This window comes from Pseudophryne corroboree, chromosome 6 (genome assembly GCF_028390025.1).
Source record: "Pseudophryne corroboree isolate aPseCor3 chromosome 6, aPseCor3.hap2, whole genome shotgun sequence".
Lineage (NCBI taxonomy): Eukaryota > Metazoa > Chordata > Amphibia > Anura > Myobatrachidae > Pseudophryne > Pseudophryne corroboree.
Genome location: NC_086449.1, coordinates 199131647 through 199147192, shown reverse-complemented (window position 1 = coordinate 199147192; position 15546 = coordinate 199131647). Strand labels below are relative to the sequence as shown.

General features: G+C 48.6%; 1 protein-coding gene across 1 annotated transcript in view; it reads left to right on the top strand.

Moving 5' to 3' along the window:
* Nucleotides 1-15028, top strand: part of HACD3 (3-hydroxyacyl-CoA dehydratase 3) — a 36560-nt gene extending 21532 nt beyond the window's left edge. Inside the window, exons 6-11 of the mRNA XM_063925599.1 lie at nucleotides 5954-6064; nucleotides 11064-11191; nucleotides 12238-12350; nucleotides 12871-12977; nucleotides 13504-13635; nucleotides 14186-15028. Of these exons, the coding sequence (XP_063781669.1) occupies nucleotides 5954-6064; nucleotides 11064-11191; nucleotides 12238-12350; nucleotides 12871-12977; nucleotides 13504-13635; nucleotides 14186-14262 (668 nt within the window). The 3' untranslated portion in view covers nucleotides 14263-15028. The remainder of the gene's footprint in view (nucleotides 1-5953; nucleotides 6065-11063; nucleotides 11192-12237; nucleotides 12351-12870; nucleotides 12978-13503; nucleotides 13636-14185) is intronic.
* Nucleotides 15029-15546: the final 518 nt, after the last annotated feature.

The window sequence follows — 15546 nt, the reverse complement described above, 5'->3', positions numbered from 1 at the left end:
ACTTCTCAGTCTTCATGAGGTAGCGCACAGCACTGCAGCTGTGCGCCATTGCTCTCGGCACACTTCACACCAACGGTCACTGAGGGTGCAGGGCGCTGGGGGGGGCGCCCTGGGCAGCAATGAAAGTACCTATGCTGGCTAAAAATACATCACATATAGCCTCTGGGGCTATATGGATGTATTTAACCCCTGCCAGGTTGTCAGAAAAACGGGAGAAGAAGCCCGCCGAAAAGGGGGCGGAGCCTATTCTCCTCAGCACACAGCGCCATTTTCCTACACAGCTCCGCTGCTAGGAAGGCTCCCAGGCTCTCCCCTGCACTGCACTACAGAAACAGGGTTAAAACAGAGAGGGGGGGCATTTTATGTGGCGATATTATTATATATTAAGATGCTATAAGGGAAAACACTTATATAAGGTTGTCCCTGTATAATTATAGCGTTTTGGTGTGTGCTGGCAAACTCTCCCTCTGTCTCCCCAAAGGGCTAGTGGGGTCCTGTCCTCTATCAGAGCATTCCCTGTGTGTGTGCTGTGTGTCGGTACGTGTGTGTCGACATGTATGAGGACGATGTTGGTGAGGAGGCGGAGCAATTGCCTGTAATGGTGATGTCACTCTCTAGGGAGTCGACACCGGAATGGATGGCTTATTTAGGGAATTACGTGATAATGTCAACACGCTGCAAGGTCGGTTGACGACATGAGACGGCCGGCAAACCAATTAGTACCTGTCCAGGCGTCTCAAACACCGTCAGGGGCTTTAAAACGCTCATTACCTCAGTCGGTCGACACAGACACGGACACTGACTCCAGTGTCGACGGTGAAGAAACAAACGTATTTTCCATTAGGGCCACACGTTACATGTTAAGGGCAATGAAGGAGGTGTTACATATTTCTGATACTACAAGTACCACAAAAAACGGTATTATGTGGGGTGTGAAAAAACTACCTGTAGTTTTTCCTGAATCAGATAAATTAAATGAAGTGTGTGATGATGCGTGGGTTTCCCCCGATAGAAAATTATTGGCGTTATACCCTTTCCCGCCAGAAGTTAGGGCGCGTTGGGAAACACCCCCTAGGGTGGATAAGGCGCTCACACGCTTATCAAAACAAGTGGCGTTACCGTCTCCAGATACGGCCGCCCTCAAGGAGCCAGCTGATAGGAGGCTGGAAAATATCCTAAAAAGTATATACACACATACTGGTGTTATACTGCGACCAGCGATCGCCTCAGCCTGGATGTGCAGCGCTGGGGTGGCTTGGTCGGATTCCCTGACTGAAAATATTGATACCCTTGACAGGGACAGTATTTTATTGACTATAGAGCATTTAAAGGATGCATTTCTATATATGCGAGATGCACAGAGGGATATTTGCACTCTGGCATCAAGAGTAAGTGCGATGTCCATGTCTGCCAGAAGATGTTTATGGACACGACAGTGGTCAGGTGATGCAGATTCCAAACGGCACATGGAAGTATTGCCGTATAAAGGGGAGGAGTTATTTGGGGTCGGTCCATCGGACCTGGTGGCCACGGCAACAGCTGGAAAATCCACCTTTTTTACCCCAAGTCACATCTCAGCAGAAAAAGACACCGTCTTTTCAGCCTCAGTCCTTTCGTCCCCATAAGGGCAAGCGGGCAAAGGCCAGTCATATCTGCCCAGGGGTAGAGGAAAGGGAAGAAGACTGCAGCAGGCAGCCCCTTCCCAGGAACAAAAGCCCTCCACCGCTTCTGCCAAGTCCTCAGCATGACGCTGGGGCCGTACAAGCGGACTCAGGTGCGGTGGGGGGTCGTCTCAAGAGTTTCAGCACGCAGTGGGCTCACTCGCAAGTGGACCCCTGGATCCTACAAGTAGTATCCCAGGGGTACAGATTGGAAATTCGAGACGTCTCGCAGGTTCCTGAAGTCTGCTTTACCAACGTCTCCCTCCGACAGGGAGGCAGTATTGGAAACAATTCACAAGCTGTATTCCCAGCAGGTGATAATCAAGGTACCCCTCCTACAACAAGGAAAGGGGTATTATTCCACACTATTTGTGGTACTGAAGCCAGACGGCTCGGTGAGACCTATTCTAAATCTGAAATCTTTGAACACTTACATACAAAGGTTCAAATCAAGATGGAGTCACTCAGAGCAGTGATAGCGAACCAGGAAGAAGGGGACTATATGGTGTCCCTGGACATCAAGGATGCTTACCTCCATGTCCCAATTTGCCCTTCTCACCAAGGGTACCTCAGGTTCGTGGTACAGAACTGTCACTATCAGTTTCAGACGCTGCCGTTTGGATTGTCCACGGCACCCCGGGTCTTTACCAAGGTAATGGCCGAAATGATGATTCTTCTTCAAAGAAAAGGCGTCTTAATTATCCCTTACTTGGACGATCTCCTGATAAGGGCAAGGTCCAGAGAACAGTTGGAGGTCGGAGTAGCACTATCTCAAGTAGTTCTACGACAGCACGGGTGGATTCTAAATATTCCAAAATCGCAGCTGATTCCGACGACACGTCTGCTGTTCCTAGGGATGATTCTGGACACAGTCCAGAAAAAGGTGTTTCTCCCGGAGGAGAAAGCCAGGGAGTTATCCGAGCTAGTCAGAAACCTCCTAAAACCAGGCCAAGTGTCAGTGCATCAATGCACAAGAGTCCTGGGAAAAATGGTGGCTTCTTACGAAGCGATTCCATTCGGCAGATTTCACGCAAGAATTTTTCAGTGGGATCTGCTGGACGAATGGTCCGGATCGCATCTTCAGATGCATCAGCGGATAATCCTGTCTCCAAGGACAAGGGTGTCTCTTCTGTGGTGGCTGCAGAGTGCTCATCTACTAGAGGGCAGCAGATTCGGCATTCAGGACTGGGTCCTGGTGACCACGGATGCCAGCCTTCGAGGCTGGGGAGCAGTCACACAGGGAAGAAATTTCCAAGGAGTGTGGTCAAGTCTGGAGACTTCTCTCCACATAAATATACTGGAGCTAAGGGCAATTTACAATGCTCTGAGCCTAGGAAGACCTCTGCTTCAAAGTCAACCGGTGCTGATCCAGTCGGACAACATCACGGCAGTCGCCCACGTAAACAGACAGGGCGGCACAAGAAGCAGGAGGGAAATGGCAGCAAGGATTCTTCGCGGGGCGAAAAATCATGTGATAACACTGTCAGCGGTGTTCATTCCGGGAGTGGACAACTGGGAAGCAGACTTCCTCAGCAGGCACGACCTCCACCCGGGAGAGTGGGGACTTCATCTGGAAGTCTTCCACATGATTGTGAACCGTTGGGAAAGACCAAAGGTGGACATGATGGCGTCCCGTCTGAACAAAAAACTGGACAGGTATTGCGCCAGGTCAAGAGAACCTCAGGCAATAGCTGGGACGCTCTGGTAACACCGTGGGTGTACCAGTCGGTGTATGTGTTCCCTCCTCTGCCTCTCATACCCAAGGTACTGAGAATTATAAGACGTAGAGGAGTAAGAACTATACTCGTGGCTCCGGATTGGCCAAGAAGGACGTGGTACCCGGAACTTCAAGAGATACTAAGAAGGGACTTGCTTCAGCAAGGATCATGTCTGTTCCAAGACTTACCGCGGCTGCGTTTGACGGCATGGCGGTTGAACGCCGGATCCTAAGGGAAAAAGGCATTCCGGAAGAGGTCATCCCTACCCTGGTCAGAGCCAGGAAGGAGGTGACCGCACAACATTATCACCGCATTTGGCGAAAATATGTTGCATGGTGTGAGGCCAAGAAGGCCCCCACGGAGGAATTTCAACTCGGTCGATTCCTGCATTTCCTACAAACAGGAGTGTCTATGGGCCTCAAATTGGGGTCCATTAAGGTTCAAATTTCGGCCCTGTCGATTTTCTTCCAGAAAGAATTGGCTTCAGTTCCTGAAGTCCAGAAGTTTGTCAAGGGAGTACTGCATATACAACCCCCTTTTGTGCCTCCAGTGGCACTGTGGGATCTCAACGTAGTTCTGGGATTCCTCAAATCACATTGGTTTAAACCGCTCAAATCTGTGGATTTGAAATATCTCACATGGAAAGTGACCATACTGTTGGCCCTGGCCTCGGCCAGGCGACTGTCAGAATTGGCGGCTTTGTCTCACAAAAGCCCATATCTGATTGTCCATTCGGACAGGACAGAGCTGCGGACTCGTCCCCAGTTTCTCCCTAAGGTGGTGTCAGCGTTTCAACTGAACCAGCTTATTGTGGTACCTGCGGCTACTAGGGACTTGGAGGACTCCAAGTTGCTAGATGTTGTCAGGGCCCTGAAAATATAGGTTTCCAGGACGGCTGGAGTCAGGAAAACTGACTTGCTGTTATCCTGTATGCACCCAACAAACTGGGTGCTCTTGCTTCTAAGCAGACGATTGCTAGTTGGATGTGTAGTACAATTCAGCTTGCACATTCTGTGGCAGGCCTGCCACAGCCAAAATATGTAAATGCCCATTCCACAAGGAAGGTGGGCTCATTTTGGGCGGCTGCCCGAGGGGTCTCGGCTTTACAACTTTGCCGAGCTGCTACTTGGTCAGGGGCAAACACGTTTGCAAAATTCTACAAATTTGATACCCTGGCTGAGGAGGACCTGGAGTTCTCTCATTCGGTGCTGCAGAGTCATCCGCACTCTCCCGCCCGTTTGGGAGCTTTGGTATAATCCCCATGGTCCTTACGGAGTCCCCAGCATCCACTTAGGACGTCAGAGAAAATAAGAATTTACTTACCGATAATTCTATTTCTCGTAGTCCGTAGTGGATGCTGGGCGCCCATCCCAAGTGCGGATTGTCTGCAATACTTGTACATAGTTATTGTTACAAAAATCGGGTTATTATTGTTGTGAGCCATCTTTTCAGAGGCTCCGCTGTTATCATGCTGTTAACTGGGTTCAGATCACAGGTTGTACAGTGTGATTGGTGTGGCTGGTATGTGTCTTACCCGGGATTCAAAATCCTTCCTTATTGTGTACGCTCGTCCGGGCACAGTATCCTAACTGAGGCTTGGAGGAGGGTCATAGGGGGAGGAGCCAGTGCACACCACCTGATCCTAAAGCTTTTACTTTTGTGCCCTGTCTCCTGCGGAGCCGCTATTCCCATGGTCCTTACGGAGTCCCCAGCATCCACTACGGACTACGAGAAATAGAATTATTGGTAAGTAAATTCATATTTTTTCATCCGATTCCATCCAATTCTGATATATCATTAGTGCAGCACCAACGACCTAGGGGATCCTATCCGACAGCCACGGGGACACGCATTAGATTGGATACGATCTAAAACACATACGATTGTACACAATTTCATACAATATATCAGACGGATATATCGGAATTGTATGAAATTGTGTAAAATCGTACTAGTGTATGGGGCCCTTTACTCATGATTTATCTTAAGATTCCTTATAAATTTAAATAATGGATGGCCCTATAGGGTATATAATGAAGTGCAGGCATGTACATTGGTGGACAGTGTGCACACCACCTACCAAAATCCGCTGGATGGTACTGCTCCCGCTTGTGTGCTGCTGCATGGGTGTGAGTATCCGGGGAAATGGCAGTCACGTGACTCAATTTTAGATGTATCATACGATACATCAGAGGTACTGAAAACACTCACAATGTGCGTCATTTTGCATGCGATTACGATAAATCCTTATTGCAGCACAGACAATCCGTCGATACGACTTACGACACACGGGGCCCTCGCATCTGATCGGAATCGGAACACTTTTCACGCACTTTATCGGCCCGATGTGTCAAAATCGTATAAAAAAAGGTCTAAATCGCTGTAGTGTACGGCACCTTCAGGATCATTTATTTATTTAATTTGACCAAATGTATTGTAACTCAGTTGTACATCACTGCACTGTCCACTAAAGTGTTTGTATGCAGTATGTATGTGTGTGTATATAATATGTATGTTTGTGTGTGTCTATCACTACTTCTACCACTATTTTACATTATTTTCCCTTCCCACCAGCTTTCCTGTATGTTAAGCGTGGGTACTTGTTCATGTATAACCTAGTGCAGTTCCTGGGATTCTCCTGGATCTTTGTCAATATGACTATCCGACTGTTTATTTTAGGAAAAGGTGAGTAGATACTTCATTTATCCTTAAATGTCATTCCCCCCTGTCATTCTGTGCATCTTGTGCTAGCCACATGTGTAGATTTGGGGGGTTATTCAGGTTTAACAAACCAAGAAAGCAAGCAAATGAGCAAAACCATGCTGCAGCGCAGGTGGGGCAGATGTAACATGTGCAGAGAAATTATTACATTTGGAAATCCAGAGAAGACTGCCTTGCATAGTACGTTAATTGCACAGATCCATAGTCACTTTAACCGTATAAGAACAAGATCTGAGCAGTTGTGTGATTATACAACATATCCTCCACTGTGTTGGGTTTGATATGCCGGCGGTCAAAATGCAGATCGCGGCATCCCGATGGTGAGAATCTTGGAAGGGGCAAATGTAGGTACACATACCTTTCCCCAAGTCCCCCACCCCCTGTCCGGCGGCCAGGCAAACACTTGTTCAGGATCACTGCGGCTGGGATTGTGTACATAGTCGGGATGCTGGTGCCGGCATTCTGGGCAGTGTCAGGATTCTGGCATCGGTATTTCGACTGCCGGGATCCCGACCGCCACGATCCTGACCGGCTCCTTCTCAACCTTCCCAGTCTGTTAATGGTCTACAAAGTATGTGTGAATGACAGGGATTATGGTGGTCATTCCGAGTTGATCGCTCGTTATTTTTTTTTCCGCAACTGAGCGATTAGTCGCTAATGCGCATGCGCAATGTCCGCAGTGCGACTGCGCCAAGTAAATTTGCTATTAAGTTTGGTATTTTACTCACGGCATTACGAGGTTTTTTCTTCGTTCTGGTGATCGGAGTGTGATTGACAGGAAGTGGGTGTTTCTGGGCGGAAACTGACCGTTTTATGGGTGTGTGCGAAAAAACGCTGCCGTTTCTGGGAAAAACGCGGGAGTGGCTGGAGAAACGGGGGAGTGTCTGGGTGAACGCTGGGTGTGTTTGTGACGTCAAACCAGGAACGAAACTGACTGAACTGATCGCAGTGGCAGAGTAAGTCTCGAGCTACTCAAACTGCTAAGAAGTGTCTATTCGCAAATCTGCTAATCTTTCGTTCGCAAATCTACTATGCTAAGATTCACTCCCAGTAGGCGGCGGCTTAGCGTGTGCAAAGCTGCTAAAAGCAGCTTGCGAGCGAACAACTCGGAATGAGGGCCTATGTCTTATTGCTATGAAGGTACAGAGCTATTAAGAAATATAGATACAGACAAGCAGTAATGATCAGCTGTCTGTGCATATATCTATTAACTGTCCCTAGAAATAAAGCAAATATACAGAACTAGGTGCTTCATCGCGCCCTATGGGCGCTCTTCACACCGTCGCAAGGGGCTACGCCCCCTTAACCCTTGCATGCCTTTCTGGGGTTCAATATTTGTGTTATATGGAGTATCACCTGCATTCCTTTGTTAGTGGTTAAATATTGCACAATGAAAGGGTGTGCGATGGTGAAGGAGGCGCAGCCCCTTGCGACGGCGTGAACAGCACCTGCAGGCCACAATGTACAGAATGTAGCGGGTGCGGGGGGTACTGCGGATGGTGTCTGTAGATGCTGCGGATGGAGGGGGGGCGGAAGTGGGGGTGGGGCCCGGATGGGGAAGGGTTGGGAGGTGCTGCGGGTGGGGGAGGGGCAGAGGAGTGGGGGATGCAGATGGGGAGGGGTCCGGAGGCACTGCAGGTGGGGGAGGGGCAGGGGTGCCATGGGTGGGGGAGGGGCAGGTGTGGGGATGTTGCAGATGGGTGAAGGGTTCCGGAGGTGCTGTGGGATGGGAAGGGGCGGGAGTGCTGCTGGTGGGGTAGGGGTCCGTAGGCGCCATGGGTAGGGGAGGGGCAGGTACGGGTGTTGCGGCAGATGGGGAAGGAGGTCCGGAGGTGGGGCAGGTGTGGGGGTGCCATTGGTGGGGGAGGGGTGGGTGAGGGGGGGGCCGCGGATGGAGGAGGGTGTCTGCAGATGCTGCGGTTGGAGGGGGGCAGGTGTGGGGGAGACATATAAGGGGGGTGAATGGTGGAGGGGGCCTGGAGATTGCTGGGGGTGGTGAAGGGGCGGAGGAGTGGGAGCAGCGGGTGGTGTAGGGGGTCTGGAGGCACAGCATGTGGGGGAGGGGTGGAGTGCCGCATGTGGTGGAGGGGAAGGTGCGGAGGTGTGGTGCATTGGGGAGAGGTCTGGAGGTGCTGCGGGTACTGTACCTGCCAAAAAGGTAGTTGGAGGGTATGCAGTAACAGGGCCAGGACAGGGGTGACAGGGTCAGAACAGGGTTGACTGGGCCAGGACAGGGTTGACTGGGCCAGGACAGGGGTGACTGGGCCAGGACAGGGGTGACAGGGTCAGGACAGGGGTGACGGGGTCAGGACAGGGGTGACGGGGCCAGGACAGGGGTGACGGGGCCAGGACATGGGCGACGGGGCCAGGACAGAAATGACAGGGACAGGATAGGGGTGACAGGGTCAGTGTAGGGGCGGCAGGACCAGGACAGGGGTGACAGGGCCAGTATAGGGTTGACAGGGCAAGCACAGGGGTGACAGGGCCAGGATAGGGGTAGCAGGGCCAGCATAAGGGTGACAGGGCCAGGATAAGGGTGAAAGGGCCAGGATAAGGGTGAAAGGGCCAGGATAAGGGTGGCAGGTCAAGGCCAGGGGTGACAGGGACATGACAGAACACAGGGCACGGGAGAGATTGGTATTAGGGACAGAACAGTGGTGACAGACAGATGTGTCTTACCGGAGTCACTGCTGCTAGCTGCTGCTGTTCCACTCCAACCTGTTGGCATCTGCTGCTGGTGGAGACTTGGCATGGCTGACTCTCTTAGGCTGTATTCCTGCTTCCTCTGCCCGTCCGCATCACTCCCCCTCTCCTCAGTCACTCGCAGACCTCCCCCCTCCGCAGACCTCGCGCAGCTGCCGGGCACTGTGGTAAGGTGAGACTGGGAGTGACTGGTTAGCCCCCAGGAGATGCTGCGGCTGGAGGGAGGAGGGGGTCATAGCATGCACGTGGCGCGGACCTCACGGCTGCTGGGCACTATGGTAAGGGGAGACTGGGAGTGACTGGTTAGCTCCCAGGAGACGCTGATGCTGGAGGGAGGAGGGGGTCAGAGCCTGCAAGCAGCGCGGACTTCTGCAGCGCTACCCGCCGGCTAAAGTGTGTGAAGGAGCTGGGCGCAACTCACTGCGGGTGGCAGCGCTGCAGCTAGCGGTGGGGTCGCAGGGGCTGGAGATAACAGAGGCAGTACGGAAAGTGCACAGCGGCTGGTGACCCACAAAACTACAGCTAAGAAGCGTGGAGTGTGCCAGAATGTGACGCTCCTCCCCGCCAGAGAGACCCTGCTGAGTATGCTGATGTGGGGGTCAAGTATGGCATACCCCCTCACACACCCCCATACCTCCCAAATGTCCCAATTTTCGCAGGACAGTCCCATTTTTTGGGGTCTGTCCCGCTGTCCCACCCGCGGGTCGCAGTGTTCTGCGGGTGGGGGAGGGGGGAGCAGTTGGAAAGCTCCTGTACTCGCTGTTCTGCTTAGCAGAGCAGCGGTGAATAGTGGAGACAGAGGGAGAGGGGGCATCAGGGGGTACGGATTAAGGGGGGGTTCCAGCAGCAGAGCCGGATTAAGGGGGGGGGGGGGGCAGGCGGTACGTACCGTTGGCCCCACAGTTTTAGGGCCCCCCCCCCCGGCTCGAGTAGCTCTGTCCCAGCTCAGAAGCTCCCCCGTCCTGCCAGCAACAGCGGCAGCATTGTGCTACAGTCAGCACACGCTGCTGCGTATTGGCAGGTCTGTGGTGTTACAGGGAGGCAGCAGTCTCCCTGCTTTCTTCTGCCTGTGCGGGTGTATAGGGGGAGCGACCACCCCCTCTGGATTTACCCCTAGCTGAGGGGCCAAAATTCCATAAAAAAATAAAATAATCCCGGAATTTGCATAATGGGCCTGGCCTCGCGGGCCGCGATTAGGCCACGCCCCAACCCACAGCAGGCACAGCAATGAGATAGGGCTCCCCTGTCTCAAGTACCCTGTGCCCCCCGGACTCATAATCAGCCCCTGGGGGCATGCCAGCAGCTCACAGAGTGCTGGGCATGCCCCCTCACTGACGAAAACGGGACCCTCCCGCGAAGCCACGCCCCCTTTTCGCTGTGTGTGTGTGTGTGTGTGTGTGTGTGTGTGTGTCAGCTGGGAGGTGTGCACCCCTGCCTGTGCCATGTCCATACTATCTGCAGCTGCTCCTAGTGTCCTATAGATTTGGCCAAATCTGTGACTCCTTTGACTAACTCCGCCCACTGTTGTGACTCCGCCCAGCATTAGCAAATGAATCACAAGATCACAGATCTGGGCTATTATATAGGAGATATAACTTAGGAAGAGATACATCTCGGGCAAAGAGACGTGGCAATGTACCATTGCTTATATACAGTATACCAAGCTGGAATAGATCCACCATGCTGCAGAACTCAGGAAGAACAATTAGTGTCTGATGTAATATCGGCTCAGGTTGTAGCGGCTTCGGGCTCCTGCTATTAATCTATACACAGATCATGCTGCTCTACTGTTTTCCTTTGTCTTTCCTATTACTTGAAGTGTACACACAGGGGGAGATGAAAGGACACAGTGGAGGTGGTGCCTATAGCAACCAATCAGATTCCAACTATCCAACTATCATTTTATAGACTGTATTAGAGAACTGATAGCTAGCATCTGATTGGCTGCTACAGGCAACACCTCCACATTGCTTATTTGGAAGGTTTGATAAATCTTCTTAAATAGCTATGTTTGATTTCAGTACAGCAGGAACAGTTGTATCTAGCAGTCCATCCGCCTGTATTTTCAGTGGTTTCTATGGGAAATACCACCTCTACAAAGTTATCTAGAAAATGTTTCAAACGTCCCAAAAGCAGTAATATTGTTAAAATGTATCTCCTTTTTTTTTTTTTTTTTTTTTTTTTCTTCACCAAGATTAGGAATTGTTGTGGTGTGTGTGTGACCATGCCTTGACACCTGATGCTGTTTCTCTCCTTTCAGACTCTTTCTACGATACATTTCACACAATGGCTGACATGATGTATTTCTGTCAAATTCTGTCTGTATTGGAGATTATAAATCCCTTAATAGGATTGGTGAAAAGTGCAGTCGTGCCGGCTGTGATCCAGGTATTATGAAACTGTGTAATGCAGATATGGACAAAGCGTCGATCATGATCGACTGGCTTACAGCAGACACTTGACCAATCGATCGCATTGGGCGCAGTCTGCAACAGCCAGCCCAGCGGTAGCACTGAGGCTGCTGCTGGTCTTGCCATAGCTGAGAGCAAGGAAGGACTGGAAGGTTTTTTTTTTTTCCCTGTGGGGGCCAATGTGTTTGAGGTTTTTCATGTGTGAGGCAACATGTTTCAGTTTTCATCCTGTGTGGGGCAACATGTTTCAGTTTTTTTCCTGTGTGGGGCAACGTGTTTCTGATTTTTTCCTGTGTAGGGCAACGTGTTTCTGATTTTTTCCATCATGACCCCTTCATGCTGAAGTCCCGCCTAGATAGACTACTAAAGCTTTTCAGCTTTTAAAAGTCTGGCCATCCCTGGTGTAATGACTCCCAATGCATGTTTGATACATCGCTATCCCTTTTATGGTATTAGCAACAATGTATTCTTTTGCACATTATTTGGTTGCAAAATATTTAGTGTGGCTTTGTGGATACCTATGCTGACAGTAAGGCTGCGAATACATACAGCCAAAAATGAAGATATATCTGCAGAGCCAATGTGATATGTCTGTAAACAATGTCACTCACAGACCCATAGGGTGTACATACCTACTGACCCGCTCACGATCGATCTACTGTTATATCGACCAGTGTGTACTCTGCATGAGAGTGTGTGTCATTTTGGACAAGTTACTTTTGTCTCATTGTCCCACGCCTTACAATTACATTTTAATACCTGTTGCTCACAAAAGCTATGGTAGACAGTGCAGAAAAACTATAATCTGTTGGAAAAATAGTGATCGTTACTCATTGGCCCTTAACGTATTTAAAGCAAAACTTTCACCCAAAAACATTTTTGATTTCCCTCCCTAGTTTATATCCCCAAACATCAAACAAAACTACATTGTATCTATGTAATCTGTCTATTGTGTAGGGAACTGCAGGCTGATAGGCTGCTTTAGATGCTTAGCACAGATCTCCTCTGTTCTGCCTCCCTCAGGTGCTAGGCAGGAACTTTTTACTTTTTATCATCCTTGGACAAGTGTCTGAGATACAGAACAATGGTGTCATCTTCTTCATATTCTACATATGGAGTGTCATTGAAGTCATCAGGTACGCCTGGGTGTAGCGGGAGAGAGGTGTTAATAGAATTCTTCATGTCACTGGTGAGTCTTATGCAAACTCCATGTACAGTTTTACATTTCCAATATCATTCAGGGGTACAGAGTTGGTATTGGGTGGGTACAGATTGCTTAGACTTGTCTGGAGGGCAAGGGTCAGCTGGGGAGGCAACGCAAGACGCACATTATGATCACTACAGAACATGCCCGCATTTCCCCCGTGATCATTGGAGCCAGATGTCTCGGCTGCTCTTAAGTAACGCCTATACAATAGGAAAAACACCTTGATAGATTTTAAGATATTTTGAGCCATTAAATGCAATGATGATAATGTTATTGCTTTGCTTACCAAATCAGATAATGATAATCGCAGTATTTCCAAACTTTCAGTCTTCAAAGTTCCTACTTACTTAAGGTTAGAGATGTTTGTTTAACTTTGATCACATATAAACTAAAAATGTTATATTTACAGTGTATGTGCAGTTAATTTTAAACGCCTCCAATGCCACTAGGTACCCATTCTACATGCTGGCCTGCATAGACATGGAGTGGAAGCTGCTTACGTGGATAAGATACACCATCTGGATTCCACTCTACCCACTAGGAGTTTTGTCAGAAGGTACGTTGCAACCTATATGAGAGGAACGATGCAGCAGAGAATTTTACTTTGTCATTCCCACTCTCAGCTGGCACAATAACAGCAGCAGCACCACCATAAATACTTTCCAGTTGTTTTGCATTTGAACGAGGGGTTGTGGGGTTTAAAAAGTCAGGTTAAGGGAACATTATTGAAGGGTCTCACTCTGCTCACATGATGCCTCTATAAGGATTACTATAGTTGTCTGTGGAAGCTGGCACTATGTGGAACCAGTTTCTTTATGGACACTAATGATATAACTAGTTCCCAGTTAAAGGAATAGGTTGCACTGGTTCCAATGTATATAGATAACAGATACCCTTAATTAGTGTAAAGGGAGAATATTTGATTGCTTTTATTGTGAGGCTACAGCTGATCCTGACAGGTCCTTTTCCCTTAAGCCTCCGAAAATGATCTGGGCATAATATTATTGTTTGTTATCTGTCTGTCCCCAATAAAATGTTGTTAGCAGTTTTACCCAGTACTAAGCTGACCTCTCATCCTACAGCTGCCTCCATTGTCCTGTCAATACCAATCTTCACAGAGACTGGAAAATTTAGTCTCCACCTTCCATCACCCTTGAATGTGAACATCAGTTTCTCTGTCTTTCTTATCTTTTACTTGATCGTCTTAGTTTTGGGTGAGTTCATTGTATAGTGTTTCGTATATTTCTGTCAATACATAAGGAAATTGCTGCACTGCCGCTGCAGGTAACTGGAGCGGAAGGTCCGATGTATCGCAGATGGTTAGTCTTACAGTACCATGTGTGGATTTTGGTAATCTGCAAATAAACAGGTTGCTCTTACATTATTATTTATGTGAGATGTACGAGAAGTTCCCCATGCATTGATTTCCAGTATAAGAATGTACTGTACTAAAGCTTATTTGTATCTGATGGTATACAACATGTTCCACCAATGGAGAGTGTGTGTGTGTGTGTGTGTGTGTGTGTGTGTGTGTGTGTGTGTGTGTGTGTGTGTGTGTGTGTGTGTGTGTGTGTGTGTGTGTTTCTACAAAAGTTGAAAGAGAACTGCACACCTAATTATTATTTGGACAATAAAACATGTTCCTACCAACTAGCAAATTAGAAGGGTGACTAGAGTTCTTCTTTAAAGGTATTTTAGCCTGTAAAATATATTGATGCCTTATTGAGAATAATCTTAAAAACTATTTATTTTGTCTTCTGCCAGGACTCATCATTAATTTCCGCCACTTGCACAAGCAGAGACGCAGGCGTTTGGGAAGTCGGAAAAGGAAGATGCATTAATGATCGGCTGTTTTGTGTCTTGGCGAAGAAGCATTTGTTTAATGGTTTTTGTTTTTTCTCACCCCTTCCTTCACTGAATGCAGTCCCCCCCCCAGTACTGGGACCAATGTGTTCATTCTGAGAGTGTATCTCACACACATTCCTGCTGTCTGTTTCACAGGGCCTTTTGAGGGGTGGTATTCATGTGACCGCCGGCATGCCGACCAACAGGGACTATTTCCACTCGTGGGTGTCCACGACACCCATAGAGTGGGAATAGAACCCGTGGTGACCGCCACCGAGCCCGCAGCGTGGCGAGCGCAGCGAGCCCGCAAGGGGCTTGCTGCACTCGCCCCTCCCCGCCGGGATCCCGGCGTCTGTACGCCTTTTGAGGACTAGCACCTCAGCAGCAGTTTAAGTGTCTGTGATAGCAGCATCCACTTAGATTCAATGTATAATACAGAGAACCACTTATAATGTGGGGTTGGGGGGTGTAGAGTTCTAAATTCCCTCGGTGTACATTTTACTCCCCACACTCATGAATGGAATCTTTAACACGTCACAGATATAGCATGGACACAACTCTCAGACTACTAAAATATGCATCAGCAGGTTCTGAAAATGTATAATTCTAGATGAAATACACAATCTGTCTTTTTAACTGGTTATTAATTACATCCACAAGCATTAAACATGGTGCTATGTCACCAAAGTTCTTATGTGCTCTGTAACAGGAAGGAGTCGCATTATGATCTTGTGTAAAATTAAACAGAATTTACAATTTTAATGTACTGAGTGCTAAAATAGTTGTCATTTTTATTATGTTATATGATGATAGTAGCTCCCATAGGATCCAACATCTAAGTCACGGCCACCCAGCTGCAGACCAGCTGTATATGTCCTTTTACATGAGAGAGAGCTCTTTGTGTGTAGAAAGCTGCAGTAAGATCAGAGAATGTGTGCTGAAAATAGGGGACTAAGAAGATCTAATTACAGTCTGACCTTTCATCATTATATGAATACCCTGAAATGCTCTACATGCTTATTGAAAGAATAATTTTTAAATGTATCATTCCAAGTACTACAGGAAGGAATCACCTGGCTGCTCGGTCACAGCTACAAGTTGTGACTCTTTTGCCGTAGTACGCAGAAAGCTACAGTAAGGATACTTAAGGACTAGGACTACTTTGCATGGACATCTCTACTAGGGCAGTGATGGGGAACCTTGGCACTCCAGCTGTTGTTGAACTATATATCCCAACATGCCCTGCTACAGTTTTAGCATGGCCAAATCGCAAAACTGTA